This window comes from Pseudopodoces humilis, chromosome 4 (assembly GCF_049639895.1).
Source record: "Pseudopodoces humilis isolate 2021_Gansu_Grassland_sample_001 chromosome 4, ASM4963989v1, whole genome shotgun sequence".
Lineage (NCBI taxonomy): Eukaryota > Metazoa > Chordata > Aves > Passeriformes > Paridae > Pseudopodoces > Pseudopodoces humilis.
In genome coordinates, this window is record NC_142203.1 from 45,826,609 (window position 1) to 45,848,600 (window position 21,992).

A 21,992-nucleotide genomic window follows, 5' to 3' on the forward strand; every position below is an offset into this window, starting at 1 on the left:
TCACATAATGCTATAGATTGATCTGCCATTTTCCACCTTCTCTCTCTAAAAGGAGATGGTGAAGTGCAAGAAGTCAAGTGTCTTTAGCTTTGCCCAGCTAGATCCAGAAACTGTTGCTTCCTTGTCTGGCAATGTTAGGTCCACCACTTGACATTGCTGTGATGAACAGTAGCATATATTGAGACATCTACTCCCAAAATAGCTATTCCTTTATAAGAAGTTAGTGCCTCTTGCCTGTTACTTCTCCACCGAGAATGCTGCCAGTATTTAAGCAGTAGTGCTTTAAGAAAATGTTCAGTTTGGCACTGAGGTGGTTTAGCTGCCACATTCTACATCTTCAGTGCAGGGTTCAAAGTTCCTTATGCTAGTGCAGTGTTTTACAGGTGAATATTGGGCAGTATCTGTAATCTTTTCTTAATGTTTTCATCTTTGGACACTTTCTGGTGCTCAGGGAACCCCAGGGATTTTCATCTCCATTAGTTTTGGTCAACAGACTGAAGATCCTGTGATGGGATGTTTTTGGCTGGCAAACAGTGCCTCTTATTCACAGTGATTGCCAAAACCTCAATCTGTCACCTTTTGGATTGCATCCTGCAACAGAAAGTGCCCTTGGGGAATGTAAGGCCTTTACACATTCCTCTTGAGAGCTTCTTCCCAGAATGAGATGTGGGTGCTAGAAAGAGCATAGAGAAGAATCCAGTTAGATATGGTTGTGTCTCTTACAGATAGAGGTGAGCCTTGAAGACTAGTTGCTTGAAAGGCAGTCATTTCCTAAATAAACAATCAGTTCATCATTGCTGTGCTCTATATTAGCAGTAATAGTGCAGTCTATTTGTTTACACTGTCTTCTTCCTACAAATTGTATGAAGGTAAGCAGAATAGGGTCCAGTGAAATAAGAGAGATGTGTTAAATTGGTTTGTTTTAGGTATCTTTGTTGTTTGTCACCATTGTAAGGAGAAGCTTGTATGCACTTTTTGCTTTTTTTTTCCTCTCTTTTGAACAGAAATAGGCACCCTTCTTCAATTCTCTCTGAAAATGTAATTTCTGTCAGCAATTGGTTAATCCATGTTTCTGGCAGAGAAATTACTTATTGAAAAGGTTCCTTTTATTGCATCAATACATGACTTTTAATTTTTTCAGGAAGAACAATATGGAGGTGAACATAGGTGAAACTCAAATAATTTCTAGCGCTGTTCTGTCAGCAGAAGATAAAGATACCCCCAGGGAGAGAATTTACTACTTATTTGAAAGACTTCCAGAAAATGGTCAGCTTCAGCTCAAGGTTAGTATTTGTACTTCAACAAAAAGCAGGCATACAAAGAACTCTCTCTTTTTAGGGCAAAATGAAGATCATTTTCCTTTTCTCCCAAATGCCTGTGAAATTTTGAAGTAAACACTTGGCCAGTTTGATTGTTAAAGGAGTGGTTGAGTCAAACAACGATGCTGCCCCAGAGGCTTTGGCACTAAAACCCAGATCCTGAACAGGAGAAGATGGAAAGTAAAAAAAAACCATGGCAGATAATCTGAAGTGAAAATTAAGAGAGATGCGGGGATAATCATCCCACAAAGAGAGAAAAATCAAGCTGGGGGGGGGGAAAGTCCTTGATTTAAAAAAAAAAAAAAAAAAAAAAAGAAGATAAAGAAAATAAAAAAGAAAACAAACCTTTACTTCAGTTACTTCATGGTTCAGAAAGCATAGAAGGAGTTGCATGTGAAGGAGTAAGTAATACCTTATCAAGCAGAAGAAAAGCACAGGGGGGAGGAAGGGAAAATCAAGATGATGGAAAGGATATATCAAGAGGAATGGCAAAAAATAAGATTAGAAATGGAAGATGAGATGACAATCCATTGACCTAAAATAAGCAAAAGGAACAAAGCTGGAAAAAACTGCCTCTTTTAAATAGCATGCATATGTGATAGAAATAAAATTCCACTTCTAAAACTTGTGTACTTGGAAAGCATTTTGATGCTGGATCTCAACCTAATCTGTGGATCACGTAAGACTTGTGAATTAAGTCTGAGGCAAGAGACAGCTGCTGACTGGAGTCTGTCAGTTTGAACACATAGGGCACATATATATGTCTCAGCTCTCTGTCCTTGATAACCTTTGCTGTAAATCTAGTGATGCTGTTACTGCTGCTAAATGTCAAATTCATGGATCAGTCCAATTTAGGGTACTAGAACAGCAAGAAATTTTATGATGTGATTCAGTGTATTTTTTTTTTAGCTAAGGACCTCTGGGGCTCTAAATTTCCGTGATTCCCTGAAGTTATTTCTGATACAGTTTTAGCTACGATTTCAGATAGAACCAAGAGCAGATTTTTGAAATGAAAAAATAGAAAACATAAGCTGGGTCAGGGACTACTTAATTTTTATCTTGGTGTCTGATTGAGAAGTATGCAGAAATTTATTTCCTAGAGTAAAAGGCATGCAGAAATTTATTTCCTAGAGTAAAAGTGGCTAAACTTCATATTACTCTATTTTATTAATCTATTATTACTCTATTTTATTAATGATCATTGTATCTTCTCTAGCCTTATATCTGCTGGAAAAAAACTCCAGTTATTTGCTGCCTTTCAAAACATACTGTGAGGAAAGAGCCTATAGAAGGAAAGCCAGGTAGCTGCCACTAACAGTCTACATAACTACAAAGAAACACAATTAACTGGGAAGGATGTATTTGTGATTAGCAGTTAATGAAGGATGCTTATGCCTTCTAGGTAGGACAAGAGTGGGTGACTCTCCGAACAGGAATGAAGTGCACTCAGGAAGAGGTGGATATGAACCTTGTGAGATATGTCCACACAGGAGCTGTGGGGTCCAAGAAAAAAGACAGCTTCACATTTTACCTCTGGGATGGGTACAACAGATCCCCAGCTGTGGACTTCTATGTAAATATCAAGGACCTGGAAAAGGGTAAAGATCCACTATACCTGATGTTTTACAGTGCCTGTTTCTGAAACCAAGATATCTGAGTGCATGTTCTGATCCTTTCCTTAGCACTATATAGGCCCTGGCAAGTGTCCCTGCAGATCCTGTAAGTTTAACTGCTTGGACTTCACTGTTGGCCAGGTCCTGGGGTTTGAAAAGCCCCTGCCAAATGCAATGTGTTGTAGTTTGCCCCCCAAGACTCCCAGCAGCTTTGAAGATAGCACTGAAAATATCTTTCTGAAACTATTTTTATGTCTGAGTAAATCAGCACAGAAAAATGGCAAGAATATAAAAAGGTAGGCAAAAGACTGTTCAGAAACAGCTCTGTCTCCCAGGTTATTCTACAGTCTCGTGGTCTCTCTTCTTTTATTACATCTCTATTAAAATCATAAAGGTTTACCTGCTAAGGTTGGAAGACCTGCCAAAAGAGGCTGTAGTCTCTTCATCCTTGGCCCCAAGAGGATAATAGTTTTCAGGTTCCAAATGGATAAAGCCCTAAGCAATGTGGCTTTGGCTGATCTCATGGCTGACCCTGCTTTCAGCAGAAGGTCAGAATAAAGATATCGTGAAGTTCTTTCCATGCTGAATTTCTCTATAAAGTCTTATCATTTTTCTACCAGTGGTGGCTTTCCTGTGACTAAGCAATGCAGAAGAGATCATCCAGTTCAATACAACTATTTTAGTGTTGTTCTGTCTATTCTGCAGGAGACATAGTGGTTTTTACGAAACTTTTAAGTGTGCCAAAAGGAGACCGCAGCTGCATTACAACTGATGTCCTCCTTGCACTGGATGGTACTGACAAGCCAGAGGAGCTCCTTTATGTGATAATCTCCCCACCCCAGTATGGACAAATAGAGTATATCAGCTATCCTGGCATCTCCATTACGAGCTTCAGTCAAATGGATGTAGCACGACAGATTGTCTGCTATGTTCACAAAGCCGAGGCAGCTGCTCGTGAAGATACATTCAGGTAAGGCATAGTACCCCACTCCTCAAGCTCTTCCCCTTGAATTTTTGGGGTGTTTAAAAAACCTGCACTGCACCCAACTCCCTCCCCCCGCCAAAAAAAAAAAAATAAAAAAAATTAAAAAGAGCCGGAGGCTCTGTGTGAATTCTCAATGTTTACATAGCACATCTATTTCTACTGCAATAAGTATAGTTGGGAATGATTTGGTAATAAATGCATTTTCTCAAGGATGCTGAAAACATAACCAGAGGCACATTTACTCAATACTAGCTTCAACATTACTATAGCACCCAGGCATACACAGCTGTTAAGATTTAAGTGAGAAAAAAGGACTGAGAACATGGTAGAATTTTCTTTTGGTTTTTTGCTACAGCTGGATGTGGTAAAGCTGGTCCATTCAGGTAAATACAAGCTTTGTTCTCTGATATAACTTATCCTATTAATTTGATTATGAGTTCTCTGAATCCCTAAGTATTCTGGAATATAATGAAAACCAGTCCACTTAATTTATTTCGACAATACCATATTGTCAAATATGACAATACTATATTGAAATTCATGTAGACACTTGAAATTTTGGGGTAAATCCATAGCTCAAAAATAAAGAAAATGTTTCTAAAGGAAGAAAGCTTACTTTTTTGATAATATTGGTATTTTTTTTCTGAGACCAGCTTTTGACAGAAGATGGACTTACTGTAAAATTCAAAATTAAGAGCTTATTATTTTTCATTCGTGACTATGGAAAATTAAAGACTTGGCTCCTAAGAGCAGCAATTCAGGAGAAAACCCTTTTTACACCCACCTAGAATAAATTCCTGATCTGAATGGCTTTTTCTGTGAGGCATGATGAAATTGGAGAACACGTTGCATCATCCAGTTTGAGAACTTTTTTGCAGGCAAGTCAAGCAAGTGGGGCTTGGAGGCATCAAATAAATCTCCTTATGATACTGGGTCAGGTAGCATTGTCCAGAGTTAACCCAAAACTTATTCTGAAACTTTCCTCAGATTAAACATTTTAAACTATCCCTTCCTCTGCATTCAGTGTGGTGGAAATTCTAGTTAAGAGATTTTTCTGATTCACTTGTACTCACTACAGGAAAAGTGAACACTTATTCCCTGGTTTTATGTTTCTTAGTTTCTTAGTGAAACATTTTCACCAAAACTAGATTAGATTATTTAAGTAAGGTTGCAGTCATGCCAGCCTTAGTTTGGGCAGTGTAGCATAGTGGCTTGTGTCATTATGACTTCCATATCACACTAACGAAAGCAGATCAAACAGTTCTAGGCAAATTGCAAAAGTGGATAAACCCAATGTTTTCTGTTTAGGCCAATGACTAAGAACAAACTAGAAAGTCAGTCTTATAAAAGTAAGGTTATGATGCTTTAATAAATATTGATATTTGATAACTATTTTAATCCAAACAATTGTGTTACTTGATGTTATCATTTAGAAAATAATTTGGTTTTATGTAGACATATAAATATTCTGGCAGAACAGTATTATTATTTCAACAAGGAATTAATTATATGGGTAATTGTGGGAGGAGGAGGAGGAATTAACTGACCAGATTTTTACTTCCCACTAAAGTACTTCCTTCAGACATAAATTTACCTGTATTGTTTGGTGCTGTTGGCCTGGAAGAAAGATTTGGCAGCACTTGTTTGGACAGATGACTTCAAGTGATTAGCAACCTGACATCAGATGCTGGCAGCAGGATGCTAAAAGAACATGCTAATGTCCTCCATTTTGACATGCTGGCTCGATTTTGTAATGAGTTGGCACTATTTATGATTCCATTTTTATCTTTTAAATGCCATGACAGATGGTAGGTCCTATAGCCAACTCCATTGCCATCAAGCTGCAGAAAGCATGAAATGCTGGTAGTTGTGAAATCAAACCATGCAACATGTCCTCCAAACTTTGCCTGGGAATTGTACCCTAAATTTCATCAGAGTGAGAATACTGTCTGCTCTTTACTCCTGAGGTAAAATTGCAAAGCAGACATAAACCAGAAATAAACAACCAAAATCTCCCAAAGTGCAGAAGAAGGACATCTTAGACATAGGCAGTTTCATTACCTGTGAAACTCAGCAGAAATGAATGAATGAAATCCATGGTAAATTTCAGTCTGATGTATACATGAGCTTTATTCATGTCTGGTATTCTGGAGAAGGCTGGATGAATCTTTAATTTCATGAATTATCTAAGTCTTTCACTGAATATTGTTCGAGATATCATCCAAATGTTTATACAGCAATCAAAAGAATGAGAGGAAATTCACTTCTGCTGCAATCCTCCAGGCGTTTTGGGAGGAGGTTAAGGTCCTGACTGAAGGTGCTTTACCCTTTTTTCTCCTAACACAGTATTTACCATCATTATTCTAGTTCTGTATTTGATTTCTGAAAGCTTACAAATAGCACAACCTTTTTACCATTGGCACAATAGCATTAGGTCAGTGTAGACAGATGTCTCTAGGTTCCCAGTTGGGAATACCATCCTCAGTAAACATATTTCTAACTGCTACATAGTCCCTGGTCTGCCTATGCTCATTCCCATCTGCTTCATGGCACAATGCCAGTATACAAGTGATCAAGCTCTAATCATCCAATGTTGGTGAAAGGCAATGGGAGCTTTAGGTGGACAGTCTGTGTGACACAGTAAGCTGCCCCATGACCTACTGAAAGTCACTCAAATTCAAGTCACACAGCAATACACCAGGTGTTGACCCTGTACTTTTAAAAATACCTCTTCAAGGTCTGCAGTCAAAAGACCAAAGGGAAACAGATAATCTACTAAATGTCAGCCAGTCCCCATTTCACTGGTAGAAAAGACTGTTAGGTGGAAAGCAGCCAGCTAGGCTGGCCCTCATACTGTCTGAAACAACTGTCCCACTCTACTAGAGACAAATTTCTTTGCACAGCAGACTCTGCTCTGACTCAGGCAGAACGAACCTGTGTGAAAACCACCTTACAAAATGTTTTTGCACATGCTGTGCAGCATAATCACTGCAATTTATAAAGAAAGACAGGTATCTGTCTCTATATGCTGTAAGTAGATGGGAGATGAAGGATTGTGAGACATTTTCAGAGCAATTTTCATATACCCTCAAAAATTTTTGTTACAGGCATGAAAATGTTGCATGTAATTCTTTTCAGAAGAAAATACAGAAACAATGATCTTCCCAATGAAATCTAAGAGGAATTTAAAAGGCTAAAAGATTGTTTTTATTTTTCTCCACAACTAAATTCAATAATAAATTTCTGCAGACCATGCTGTCACTCATATGGCAAAAGCCCATACCCAGCTGGTAGGCTTCTGTTATGGTTTAACTGCAGCCAGCAACTAAGCACCAGGCAGCTGCTCACTCCCTCCCCACCTGATAAGACTGGGGAGAGAATTGGAAAGGTAAAAGTGAGAAAACTCATGGTTGAGATAGAGACAGTTTAATAGGTAGAGCGAAAGCTGTGTGTACAAGCAAAGCAAAACAAAGAATTCGTTCACTGCTTCCTGTGGGCAGGCAGGTGTTCAGCCATGGAAAGCAGAGTTCCATCATGCACAGCAGTGACTTGGGAAGACAAATACCACCACTCCAAATGTCTCCCCCTCCCTCCTTCTTCTTCCCCCGTCTCTATACACTGAGTATGGCACCAGATGGTCTGGGATATCCTTTGGGTCAGCTGGGGTCAGCTGTCCTGGTTGTGCCCCCTCCCAAGTCCTTATGCGCTCCCAGCCCAATCAGTGGTGGTGCAGTGTGAGAGGCAGAAAAAGCCTTGATGCTGTGTAAGCACTGCTCAGCAGTAACAAAACCAAAACATCCTTATGTGATCAACACTATTTACAGCACAAATCAAAACCACAGCCCCATACAAGTGACTATGAAGAAAATTAACTCTACCCCAGTCAATAACAGCAGAGTTTCCAACAGATTTTCTCTACAGCCTTGGGAACCTTTCTCTTAGTTTTGAAAGGAGAACTAGTTAATAAACAGATCTTTGCACTTAAAGAAACATCACTACTTGAGTGAGAAATACAAGAAACTATGTGGCTGTTGATAGAAATTCCCAGCAAGGAAGAAGAGCTGTGCAGATATGACCATTGATAAATTTATGTGATGGACATCTATGTTTTTAACATCACTCTATACAATTTGTACAGTTCTGTCCAATATCTTAGTATTTCAGAGAAACTTTACTTGACTTTTTTAAAGAAACATAAACCAGCCCCTCTGAATATATGAAAATTTAAAGATATAGGTAGTGCCTAAACAAACCCATGAAGTGGGAAAAGGCTGAATCTTAATCCAGTTTGGTTTTTCAGATGATTTTGGGGGCATTGGGTAGAAAAGATCTGTAACACTGAACAGAAAGAAACCCAAACCAAACCAGGCAGGTCATGCACTTCTCATACCTCTTTCTGTAAGCTGTAGGTGGCTACTGCCAGGTAACCAAGTGAAGAGAATTTGTAATGATGTGTAAAATATGTATGCCAGAAGCTAGAATAAGGCCCCCAGGCAGCCTTTCCTTTTAGATTTGCTCCACCTGTATCTCAGCTAGAAGACTAGATCAGCTCTGTTATGACTGCTGGTCTTCAAGGCCTTTCCTCTGGCACCTCCTCAATCCCTGCCAGGGCATTGTAACTCCTGTCACATACCTGGCTGTCTGCTGTCAGGTTTTTAAGTTTTACATCCACTCCACTCAGTGTCTGGGTTTGTGCTCCACCCAGCTCTTTCACTTTTGCAGTATCAACACAGGCAAGTCCTGTAGTAAAGGTCTGCATTATCATTTCATTTCAGTACATGGTGAATCAAGAACAGATGCTGAAGACTGCCTTGCCTCTCTTTGCCAGATTCATCATCAGCAATGGACTGAGGACTAAGCATGGGACATTCAAGATCGCCTTGGAGGCAGCTGACCAGGCTTTGCCCACTCTTTCTAGGAACATGGGGTTAAGATTAACAGAAGGATCTATGGCACTTCTTACTTCTGATGTACTGCAGCTTTCAGACCCAGATACTGCGAAAGAAAACCTTACCTTTGTCTTGGCTCAGCTCCCCCAGTATGGGCATCTCTATTATCATGGGGATGTGCTACTGCAGTACAATTTCACACAGCAAGACGTGGACAACAGGGATGTTGCATACAAGCACCGAGGTGGGAATTCCCAGATTGACAGATTTACATTTGTTGCCACAGACAGGACTAACCAAGGCTTCATCGTGAATGGGAGGGTGCAGAGCAAGCCAGTGGCATTCACCATTCAGGCAAGTGTGACCACAGGCCTACTTAAGAGAGATAAATCGCATGATAAGGTCAAAAATGTACCAGTTTTACAGCTAGTACTTGCTGCACTCTCTGATTTAACTGTGCAGCTAAAATATTTGCTTTCTGTGCTCCATGAATAATTAACCTGGGGAATTAACTACTTGCAAAAATACATAAAGATAAGCAAGTACATACTTATATACTTAATACTTGCATGCTAAAAATTTTACATAGGAATCTCAACTGTGGGAAGGATAGAACTTTCTCCTGCTCTGCTTTCCCACTTGGTGCCTGACCCTGTGATTTGCACACACGGGGGTGTGAGTATGACTGCTGATCTTCATGTCACAGGAATCTTGAATTACAGCCATTTTGCTTCCCCACCTAGACATCCTGTCTTCTCTCTGAGAGTATGTGTAAGATACCTGCTCCTACTCTTCTTTCTTTGCTAAAATCTTTCTGTTCACTTCCCATTTCCCCTGTTTTCAAGTCCTTCATACTTCATCATAGGCTCATATATGTTTACTGTGATTTTTTGTATGTATCTATGTGGCATGTTTCAGTAAACAAAGTATGCCTGGTTGCACTGCATGCCAAAATTCTGTGTTTCAATACCCTGATACTAATGAAGAGGCTGTTAATATTTCCTGAAGACCAAGTTTCAAGATTTTACCAAAAGCAGGACAGAGAGTATCCTGATGCTGTTAAATGAATGTCTAACTTTGATTTAGGTGGATCATTTGGACAAAATGGCACCAAAAATCATTCATCTCCATTGCTTTTCTGATGTGGAACTGCTGAAGAATGGCAATTATGGGATCTATATTACTGCCAAGTCCCTGAGGGCATCTGACCCCAATACAGAAGATGACAAAATAATTTTTAAGATTTTGCGAGGTCCTCATTATGGCTACCTGGAAAATATAACAACAGGTGATTTCTTTTATAATCTCTGTTTTGGGCCATACCAGACCAAATTTCAAGTCCTATCCTGTTAATGTTTGCTTGATAGAGAGAATCAAAATTTCTTAGCAAACTTTGGGCAAAGTTTGACTGTAGTAACAAAATTTTTGCAATGAAACCTGAGTCTTAAGTTTGTTATAAGTCCTCAAAGAGTTTGAGATAATTTTTAATAGCTGCTGTTGAGAAATGTTTTTATTTCTATCAAGTTAAAAAAAGATTATTATTGAATTTGGCCTTTTGATAAACAGGTTACACGTGAAGAAATTGGTGGGGGCTTATAATGAACAGATGTTGCTGTTTAGCTATAAACCTGCATTTCTCTAAATTCAGATTCTTAACAAAAAGAAAAGTTGAAAAGTGTCAATATTAACAATGTGGTTCTTATTATCAGGCTTTTGGTTACCTGCATATTACTTGTCTTTCCTAGGTGGATTCATTCAGGAAGGATTTAGCCAAAAGGATTTAAACAGCAAAATCATACTTTATGTCTTCAACCAATCACAAGAAGTGAATTCAGACAACTTGGAGTTTCAAGTGACAGACGCCAGTGGAAACTCTGCAGCACCCCAAAGGTAGCTCCACTCCTTGGTGATACAGGCTGTGCTGCACTGTGCTCGCTGCCCCCTGGGGCAGATGAACAGGTGCTAGGCTGGAAACCATGCAGACATGGGCAATGCAACCTGCCATTGCTTTTGTTGGGGTAGAGGAGGTGAAATACACCCCTCAAGAAGGTGAAATTCGAGGGGTGACCTCCAGGTTAGCCTGTGTCACAGTTCTCAAGGGCCTTCAGGGCCTCCCCGGGAAACATACTGCGTTTAGTGGAAGTTGGACATTTGGAGAGCTGAGATGCTGTGTGCTGAAGGATGAGACTACTGCTTCATGAACATAGTCCTGCAGCTGCAGGTCTCTCTTGCCCTTAGCTGATGGCAATGCATTTTTTGCAAGCTTGAGACTACAATGGAAGGGATGCTCTCAGATGACAAAGCTGTGAGCGCCATATTTCTGCAAAAGAGCACTGAAAGAAGGTGGAAATCACACAGCATCTTCTTTGTCATCTGCTGCATGTATTAAGCATACTTCCCACCACCTCCTTGTATGTACATATGATAAGCTTCATGTAGAAAAATTAGAATATCATCCAAAATGTGCTTTGGTGATAAAAGCCGTAAGTGCGAGTAGCTCCTCGGTAGAGGCAGTGCTTCTCTTTATTTCTGAAAATAGGGCTAAATGTGCAAACAACTTATTTAATCAGAAGAAATCGGGGAAAAACAACAACAACAATGTAGTTTTTCTGGGCTAAACTTGCTACTCACAAACCAGGGCTCATGGTAAAGAAAGAGGAGCAGAGAGCTGTACCTAGGGGCAGAGCATTTCCCTTCATGCTGGAGAGAGGACAAGGACTGAGTTGAGCTGGAGGCAGCATTTATGTGCTGTGCCAAGAGATGTCCCTATACACAAACACATCTGAGCATGGACAGCCCAGCTGCTCTGTGCTGGCTTGCGGATGAGCCAACATTAAAACCACCAATATGTGATGCCACTTCTCATGGGAAAGGGCAACTCCTTGTAAATTAATGGCAATGCATAGCACAGCTTTAGGAAAAGAGCAAAGAGAAAGCTCTTTTTAGAGAAAATAGGTGTTAAAGTGAAGTTATTAGCTAGAAGAACAAATGGGAATTTTAGTGACAAAACATTATTTTAATACTGGATTTAAAAGCTTGTGAGATATTTTTTTCAGTTTAAAGTATTTATCACCTACTGATCATTGTTTCAAAACACACAATTTATTGTTCATGTCCCAGCTTTTATTTGAATGCTGCTGGACTAGATCTGGCACATCCATCTTTAGCAAAATAAAGCAACACAGCTTCTAAATGAGTTTCCCACAAAATTAGCATCAGAGGACAGAGGGGGACAGGAGGAAACTTCCACTGCTAACAGAACTAGTTCACGTGTGAAAGGCCTAGAAGTTTGTTTAGTATAATTCAAATAGCTCAGCTTATTTTGCTTCTTTGCATGCTCATTCACCCCTCTCTGACTCTCACTAATTTTTATAATAGCTTTAAAAAAGGAAAGATCTTTGACTGTCCTGTGCAGCACACAATCTTCTGAAGTTCAGACACTGCCCTCATCCTCCATAAACAATTCTAAAATTCAGTGCCTAAGACACCTGGAATCAGATAGGGGAATGGTTGAAGAGTGAAGTATGCAGAGACTAAAGTAAGGGGAGGAGAGAAGGCCCTTGCACAGAGTCAGAAAAGTCCCAGGGCATACTCCATATGCTGCAGGAGGAGAGTTAGGGAATAGATGAAGGCAGATGGGTAGAAAGGAGGATATTGCTGAGAAAAGACTGGGAAGCGAGAGTATGATAAAACTCCAAGGCTAAAGGGAACCAGGATAAACAGTGATAACTTGTCTTGGCCTATTGTTATGGACAAACTGCTCTTCTTAAAGTTGCTGCAGAATTCCCCTGGCTGTGAAACAAGGCTCAAGTGTGGTTTAGGGTATATCAGGGCTGGTCTGGAAGGTTTATTACTGCCTTTTCCTAATCAGTTAAATCACACAAATGTGTTGATTTGGAGACAAAGACTCAGTATGTGTATTGGCTAAATCAGCCGTCGGGAGAGAGGGCTCCTCACACAGCCTCTGAGCAGCAGGGGCTGGGGGTGGCTGGCCAGGTGGCTTTGCTCTACATGCACATTCCTTTCTCTCCCACAGGCTGGAGCTGCGGTGGTCTCGAATTGAAATGCTGCAGACTGAATATGAAGTGTGTGAAAACATGGGAGTGGTGTCTCTGAAAATCACCAGGGCAGGACACTTGGGGGAGTCTGCCTTTGTAACCGTGAAGGTAAAGCCAAAAGCTAACAACCTAAATTAATAATAAGTGCAGCCTGTTGTTTTATTCCTCAGACATAAAGATAATTCAGTAATCATCAAAGTGGCCATGTGATTCAATTCATACTTACTGGGACACTGTCCTTGCTACTACAGATGGCTGAAACATTTCTGACAAAATTTCTTGAGTTTTGAGTAGAAACACTAATTAACCAAACCTGGAATGTTTTGGAGCAGCATTTCAGTATTGATGAAAAAACAGAGCAGGCAGTTTCCTCTGGCACTGTGTTCAGAAGCTTGGTTTCCAGGGTCTGCCACTTTAAAATCCAGGCTTTGGGCAATCTGGGGTCTTGGGGCTTTTGTTATGCCTTCTCAGGCTGGAAGAGCCCAGGAGATATAGAGTCTTCAACTACACAGCCATGGCAGCCTTCTCCATTTCTCCTCCTACTGCCCATAGCCTAGGAAAACCCTCTGTATCTTCAGTGACTGCCTATGTCTTATGTCAAAAAGACTAGACTGAAAACTGCAGGCTATAATTTTGTAAAACAGGTTTTGTGCAACTTGCCTTCACAAATTTTATATTTCCTCATGAAATGGAAATTCCAGTATTTTATCAGCTCCCCTAGCTAGAGAAATACCATTTTCCACCCTGATGGTTTCTCAGGGTTATAGCCCTAATTAGAAACATAATTTTGATTTTTCTTCTACTGAAGTTAGTGGGTATTCTGCTAATGATGCCATCAGGGGCCCTTCACAGACTCTGGTGATTCTACTCTAGCAGTCACTTGCAGAAAAGTCACTTGCAGTACAGTTGATTCCAGCATCAAGAGCTGGAACACAGTGTGGAAACTGGTGTCCCCTGGTGCTTCCTCTGAAAATTCAGGGAGTTGCTGGAATCCCTATATTTACACATGTAGGGCTCATATCTATCCTAAGGAGTCTTTGGGGATGACAGAAGGCTCTGTGTGAAAAACCTTCTTTCAAGATATCACGAAGGGCCAAATAGGAAAACATGGCCAGGTTGCTGCTGCTCTTGTGAGATGACAGGACGTGCTTGTCCAGGAGCCAGGTATGGCAGGGTACCCAGACATGGTGAGCAGCATGGTTACCTGGAGGTCTCAAGTCTGAGAGGGGAATGAATAAAATTGTAAGATAGGGATTTTTTTTAATTTTTTTTTTTTTTTTATGAAGCATTTTCTAAGCCATGAGCAAGGACAGAATGACAGTTGCACATAAAGGTGGTTTATTCTTCAGGTCCTTATCTTTTTTCCCAGCCTGAGTATATGTATGGGTTGGCCTGTCTGTTTGAGATGTGCAAAGTACCTCCAGCATGCAGCAGAAGGAGTTCAGTGAAATGGGTCACAGCATGGCATTTACTATTTGATTTCTTCTCAGGTCAATGAAATATCTGCTAGGCTGGGAAAGGACTTCACTGTGACCTCCTCCAAGCTTGTTCAGTTTGATCCAGGTATGAAATAGTGCACTGAATAACTCTAAAATTAATTCACTGACTCTGGAAGAGTAAACTCTTGCATTGGAGAGTGCAATCTTTTAAATATCTATAGCTAGAGAATCTGAATACTATTTAAGACTTGGTTTCATTTTTCTGGAAGCACTGTGGGCTTCTTTAGTGAATTTATATCCTTATTACTTAGCATGAGATTGCCTACAGTCTTTTATATCAGTTAAAATATCGAAAGTGCTGAAATAGTATCTCCTAATCTCCCAACAACTACGCTGGATAGGATTCACCCTGAGCTGAGCTGTGGCATGCTTTAAAGACTTCAGTCATTATAGGTAAAGCTCAGGACACAAGTCAATTTTAGATAAAACTGAGAACAAGTTAGGTTATTCAAGATGTCCAAGGCCCTTCTTCATCCACATACAAGCCTGAGGGTACCCAGTAAAGACAAGGAAACAAGAAAAAACAATGCTAAGATTTGCCTAGAAGGTTGAACTTCAATCTGACATAGTTTTTGGTCCATTTGTAGGTATTTTAAATAACTCTGCCATCTTTAAAGTTAAGCTTTTCAGATAAAAACCCTATGATACATTTTCTCTTGAAAATCACAGTGGAAGTCCTAAGTCTATGCATTGCAGTGCAATTTTGCACATCTACAGCAGCTTTTTGTTACAGTGTATGCACTTGAACTGAATCATCATTGCCCAGGAACAAATTCAAACTAAATGTTATTTGGAAGAACAGCAGGAGCCCAGTCAGTCAGTAGGAGCACAATAGCATACACAATCTACTCCATTCTAGCCGCAGACATGTTAATTAATCTATTTCTTTGACACCCTGATTGATTGAAATAGCACTTAAAGAGTAATTAAAATGTTTATTTCTGTTAGGAGTGTCAACCAAGATGTGGAATGTAGCAATTACCTATGACGGATTAGAGGAAGATGATGAAGTCTTTGAAGTAGTTCTGAACTCCCCTGTGAATGCTGTTCTTGGCACACGGACAAAAGCTGTAGTGAAAATTTTGGACTCAAAAGGAGGTATTCTGTTTTGATCTTCATGACTAAGAAGGTGGGACAATCTTGCCTGAGTAGCTACCTATTTTCAACCACAAGTTGTTCCTAACACTCATCATTAGATCAAACTGCCAAATATCTTTTTAGAAAAAACAGGCTCAACAGTTGCAGGCTCTTTATTCACTCACAAAATCATATGCATCCTCTTAGGAAACATTTTATGTTTAGGAAACATTTCTTTAGGATGGAGGAAGCAACAAGTACAAAATGAGGAAAGTGCCAGGAAAGAAATTACTTTTCATAACATGAGTTCAGTTCTCATTTATTAAAGTGGGAAAAATTGGTTTTAGATCCATGAGAATTTTTTTCTAGTTATAATTTAGTTGTTACACAACCTCTAAAAGAGATTTACTATCCTCTCAAAAAAAGGAACATAACAAATTAACCCATGTCTTAGCAATATATTTTCCAATGCTTGAAAACTACAGTCTACAACTTCACAGCAAAGAGTTTAGTCTCTGAAGTGTTGTGTTTTTCAGTGATGAAATGTGGTGTGCCTAAAATCAGATCAAAAAGGAGGCAACTGTAGAAACAGAAACATAAGAAAACTGTAGAAATAACTAGAAAAGCAGCTGCATCCTTTGGCCTCTGAAGAGTGTTTTTTCTTCTGGTGTTTAGTGAAACAACATTTAAAATATCCATGTTGCAATGAATTAGGCTTCATGTTAAAAAAAGTCCCTTTAAAATTTCAGATTTGTTCTCTCCTAAACATTCCTAGTGTAAATCAGGTCTTAATTGATGTAATGATCTCATTGAAACAACAGTGTCCTGGATATACAAGAATAATTTTCTCTGGGCATGAAGTGCCATCTGTGGTAGTTAAAGATACCTGTATATTCATGGCCAAAACCCCCAGCACTTCAAAGCCCAATATAAGCATAAAACCAGGTATTTTCAGCAGATGCTTGGTTGAAATTCTGACCTGTGGGTAGACAGATGCATCACATATAAAATCTTATATAGGTACTAGTTGCAGTTATAGTTAAAGATAACCCCAGAAACAAGGGTGACTGAACAAACAGCAAATCAACTACTTCAAGTGAAAGAATCATCCAGCTTTCAAGGACAAGCTGTTTATGTGCCCATGTCAACACAACCAGTTTTCTGCTCATGCAGTTAGAACTGACCATCTGCCATTTTTTATGCTTTCAGGTCAATGCAGCTATTCCCGTTCTTCTGGCCAAAGCAAGCATGACGTCTGGGGGAGAGGCACACTGTTTCCAGTTTCCTTGGGCTCCTCATCACCTTCCAGGCCTGGCAGTGTTTCCTTGGAAGGGATCCCACTGCCTCCCTCCAAAGGGATGAGAGAGCACGGAGGGGACCTGCAGCAGGAGCGCAGCCTGGCGAATCGGTCAAGGACCAGGCTGAGAGTAACTGGAAATGGCAGAATAGTAAGAAACTTCTCTAGTTCAGTGATGGACTGATAAGTGAGTTTATTGTGATGTGATATCTTCATTTAACTGCCATTTTTGTAGCAATTCTATCTGACCACATAGTAACTACATGAGTTTGCTCTGAGTCAGACCTGGGGGCTATTTAAAAAAAACTGTAAGAAAAAGCCAAAAACAAACCAAGCTGATTTTGAGGATCCATATATTCAAGACAGGAATAAAATCAAGACTTGGGGGAGGAAACAGGCATGAAGCAACTTCAGCAATTATGAAAATTCTAATCTTATAAAAGCTATGGGTAAGTTAGAAGTTGTTGGAGCCAGGCAAATGTATAGAAGCTGTTCATCTGGTACTGAAGTTATAAAGCTGAAAATACTGTTAGCTTAAACAAGGAATATGTATTTAAACCTTGCCCACTGATTCTCCTGCTTAAGCTATATTGATTTAGCTAGGTATTTAGTAACTTTTTGCTATTGTGACCGTAAAAGTTACTGGAATCTGTTTTTATGAACATTAAATGTTACACACTGGATGGTACACTTTGTGCTTTTTAATAGCTCCTTTCAGAAATTATATGTTTCTATAGTAAAAGAGAAAGAACTAAACCCAAGACATGCTCTGCATGATGTATAACCTAGTAGTAAATATTTCATAAAGTCTTCTTGTTTCTATGATGCATGAATATACCCATCTCATTCTGCTGTTCTATATTTTTCAGGTTCAGCCTTCATCTGTATTTAGAAATGAAACAGATGTGGTTTTCAAAGTAAGAGTATTATGGGTATTGGTTGGACATTTCCATTATTTCTTTCTGATTCTGGTCTTTCCAGGTTTTATAGCTCTTAATAATTTGCTATGTCCAATATTTAATTTTTCTATGTATCTTTATTTTATTTTGGTGTAATTTCCCTTGATTTACAATAATTTTTATAATAATTAATTTTTATTATTTGCTTATTTAGTTTATTTAAGAGCTGCTTGTATGCACTAACCCTCTCTTTTCCTCTCCTGTTCTTGTGTGTGTGTTGATACTGCAAAATAAAGTATCATGGGATTGTATCACTCAAAACAGAGGAAGACACCTCCTTCGCTGAAACCAACAAGAAGGCACAACCACAGATAAATGTCATCTCCTTTAGGAAAACAGAAATCCCACAGGCTGATAAGGCAGAACTTGCAGTTCAACCAAGATCAAGACATAAGGTATGAAACCTTTTTATCCATGGGCATTTTTACCATCTGTTTTCAGTCGTGCTGTTTTCCAAAATTATTTAACACCTAGAAGAGTTTTCATGGCGTAAAATTCTAATATAAGACCTAATTAATCTGTTTCATTTCACTTGTTCTGTGTAATTATTTTCCTTCAAATGTTCAAATGACATTTTCTCATTCCAGCACTTTTACTCTTTTCAAAAGGCTTGTACACCAGATTTAAAGGGTCTCTTGCATTATGAAGAAAGCACAAAGAAGTTATTTCAGTCTGATGGGATAACATGGAAATTCTGGAATTCCCAAAGCATATAAAAATGTAGCCATGTATAGGTGTCTACATTAGAGCATGGAATTTAGGACTGGGGATACCCTAAAGCAGATGACCTTCCTGTAACTATTATTTACTCAAACAGGGAATAAATGTTATCCAGATTCAGGTTTGCTTCCAGCAGAAACAAAAGTTTCCCGGAATATGATGAGGACTTCAATGCTGCCATTGTCTTCCGTCTCTGTCATCCACAGTGCTCCTGGACAAACCACATGAGCACTAGTGACTTGGGGCTTGTGACAATGTGGGCATAACACAGTCAGTGAATGAAGTCTGTGGGGAGAACAGGTGGAATTGAGTAAAATAAGCTTTCTTAGGTATTCTGTAAACATACATTCCCCCCCACCATTTAAGATGTCATGCTGAATTTTGTCACACTGCTTTCTCAGTACAGATTACAGGAGACAGAAAATGGTGTCCAAACTAATATAAAATGTTTAGAGGATTTTTTGACCTGAATACTACTATCACCATTAGAGCTACTAATTATAAATCTTAGGATCCTCTGTCACGCATTATTTATTTAACTCGTTTAAGCAATACTGTAGCTTTATTTATAGACGCCAAAGTTCATGCTTGGTTTGCATGAACTATTGCACAGACTATCTGTGCACAGAAAGAAGTCTCTTTTACCTCTTCCTCTTTTATTTTAGGAGGTAACTATGAAGAAATGTCCCTCTGGATGGACTTATCATGAGGACAGCTGCTACTTCCTGGTGGTGAATCACAAGGTCACCTGGAACACTGCTGCTCAGGCTTGCAGAGAACAGTAAGAGACCATCATGCATTTGCTGTGCACTGCTGTTGCCCTGAGCTGAATGCTGCTCTTGAGGCCAAATTTATTTGGATAAGCCCAGCTCTGGCTGCTCTGCACAGCTCCCCCAAAAAATTGAACGAATCCTGAGATTCAAACACAGTGGACAATAGAAATGTTAGTCTCATAATGTTTCAGGTGGTGATGCTATCTTAATCACAGCATGAATTCCTAAAGCTGTCCCTCTGCAGTGAGGACACTTTCCTAATAGGAGAGTTAGTTTGGGAGAAGAAAAACTCAGAGTCAGGAGAGACTCAGAATTTCATCCTCTCTTACCCACCACTTCCTTGACACTACCCCCTCTTGATATAGCTGTGGTAAAATATCGTCAGCTCCTGTGTGCCTCACTGTATTCTTCTGAAGATGCAGCTTTGAAGATTCTGTAACTACTTGAAAACTTTTATATTCAATTTAACAGTGCATTTCTGACTGTTTAAGGATATAACAACAACAACAATAATAATAAAATCAGTTGTCTCAAAGTAGGAGATAAAAAACCTGCCAGTCTTGTTTTCTGGACACTTGCTTTGAGACTTTGGCTGTAGGGGTATTAGGTTAGCACTGGAAAAAAATGTTAGCAATGGTAACATGAAGCTTGTCCAAGGACAGCCATGCTCTGTACCTTGTCTGGAATTGCGAGCACCAGGCTGAAAACCAATCTGAAAAACGGGAAGGGCTTAAACAAACCTCTACATTACTCCAGACCTCTCCATTACACCAAAGGAAAATTGAAGCAGGGAAGAGCTGGAAATTTTAGAAACAGAGTATGTTCTGTAAGTAGTGGAAGGACATGCCGAATCGTGAATCATGGGCAAGCATGCATAACAAGCATTGATTCATTCCACTCAGTTATGCCAGATTATGTTGTCTTGGTAACATGCAAAAGAAAAGTCTTGATACTACTAGCTCCCAACTGATGGAAGATAGCCTTTACTAAAATGTAAATGTTATGTGCTCCTGTGAGTTCACCCCAAATATTATGTTATCACTTGGTTTACTTACAATTTCAGCTCCTGAAATTGTTTGTTATTATCTGCTTTTATTATGCTACTTATTAGCAAACAAAGCTATGAATTGTGAATATTTTATTTTTTTTCTGAAGGCTTTAACACTGAATTGATCTCTTGGAACCATATGTCACTCTACCAGGAGGTGTTTCCTATCTTCTAAAAAGTGTGATCTTTGTGACCCATATTTTTTGTAAGTGGTAGCTTCTCGATGAAGGCTATAGTGTGCAATATAGGTATTCACCTGAATAAAAGCAGATAAATGTAAACAACAGTAGCTAAATGATAGTGTTAAAAATCAAGGCGTATCACTGAATCCACAAGGAAATGAGTCCTAGGGCAGTGCTAATTCAATTAATGTCATACTAGCATGGACTAAGGAAGATTTATTGCAGTAAATGGAGTACTCCTTGCCTCCATCTGGAACTGATTTACAAAAGTACAGCTCCAGGAACACACTGAAATGTGGTACAAGAACGTAACTTATTACATTTTATCTTGTGCTTTTCCCCAGCTCCTCCAGCAATCATCACCACCAATAACTGCAGTGTTTCAATTATTAATACTGATTCTATTGATGTTTAAATGTTTACAACAGGGAAATAAAACTACCATGGAGGTAGGTCCTCAATTGTCAATAGATCAACAAACTAGATATTAAATGAAAATATTTGAATTGACTTTCAGTAAACCAGCCAACTTCCATGAAAAAAAGAATAATAATTTATTACTACAAAAATGACATAATTTTAAGCCCCTGTTCGTTTGTCTTGCTAGAATTTTTCTGTTATACAGAACAGGGAAAAGACCCCAAGCATTGTGAAAGTTGATTCACTAACAGTCTGCAAGTTTCGTCCCTTTTTGAGACAACCTCGCTATCCTGATGTGATGGACTTGGGAGTAGGCTATACAAAAACTATACAGCAGTAGGCAGGCTGAAAAGTGTCTGAAGAAGGGCCACAAAGATGATCAAAGGACAGTAAAGCCTGCCATGTGAAGAAAGAAGGCATAGGGGAACCCTTATAACCAAATTTCAGTATTTAGAGAGTAGCAAAGCAGAAGATGGTGACTCTCTTTTTACAAGGAGTCACATAGAAAAGATGAATAGCCACGGGAACAAGTTACTCCTGGGAAGATTCCAATTACATACAAGGAAATTTTCTTTTCACTGTGAGATCAGCCTTTAGAAGACTCTCCCCAGGGAGATTCCCCAACATCAGATGCTTTTAAGGTTCACCTAGTCAGATTGCTGGTCCATCTCATGTGGACTGTCCTTTTGCCAAGAAAGGTTGGAATCAGATGATCCTTGAAGTTCCTTCCAACCTGATAGTCTGTGATTCTATTCCATCAAAATCATGCTACCAGTTTATTGTGGAAGCAGTTGTTGTCTGGACGTAACTACATATGCACGGGCTAATGCAAGCCTACTGGAGTTCCTGTTGACATATATTGTATCCATCTGTTAGAGGTGGAATACAATGCTTTTCTTCAGTTCCCATGTACAGGGGTAGAAGCAGACAAAAATATGTGCTTGTCTTGGTGCAAGTTTCTGTGCGTCAGTGTTAAACTGGAGATGGGGGAGGTGGACAGGGAAATCTCAGTTAATTGCTGTGAAAATCTTGCACTACTTCTAACCCTTCTCCAATTCATCGGAGAGAAAGGTGGTTTAAGAACTCATTTTTCTAGCTTTGTTTTTATGCATGAAGAGGCTCTTGGCAACGTGAAGAGAAGCATCTGGGGGAT

The 21,992-nt window shown here is 39.4% G+C and overlaps 1 protein-coding gene across 1 annotated transcript in view; it reads left to right on the top strand.

Moving 5' to 3' along the window:
* FREM1 (FRAS1 related extracellular matrix 1) overlaps positions 1-21,992 on the top strand; it is a 60,354-nt gene that overhangs the window by 28,720 nt on the left and 9,642 nt on the right. The window contains exons 21-33 of the mRNA XM_088054599.1: positions 1,142-1,283; positions 2,722-2,917; positions 3,638-3,902; positions 8,746-9,160; positions 9,893-10,094; positions 10,552-10,696; positions 12,843-12,972; positions 14,355-14,427; positions 15,312-15,461; positions 16,650-16,888; positions 17,607-17,654; positions 17,933-18,091; positions 19,082-19,197. Coding sequence (XP_087910725.1) covers positions 1,142-1,283; positions 2,722-2,917; positions 3,638-3,902; positions 8,746-9,160; positions 9,893-10,094; positions 10,552-10,696; positions 12,843-12,972; positions 14,355-14,427; positions 15,312-15,461; positions 16,650-16,888; positions 17,607-17,654; positions 17,933-18,091; positions 19,082-19,197 — 2,280 coding nt within the window. The remainder of the gene's footprint in view (positions 1-1,141; positions 1,284-2,721; positions 2,918-3,637; positions 3,903-8,745; positions 9,161-9,892; positions 10,095-10,551; positions 10,697-12,842; positions 12,973-14,354; positions 14,428-15,311; positions 15,462-16,649; positions 16,889-17,606; positions 17,655-17,932; positions 18,092-19,081; positions 19,198-21,992) is intronic.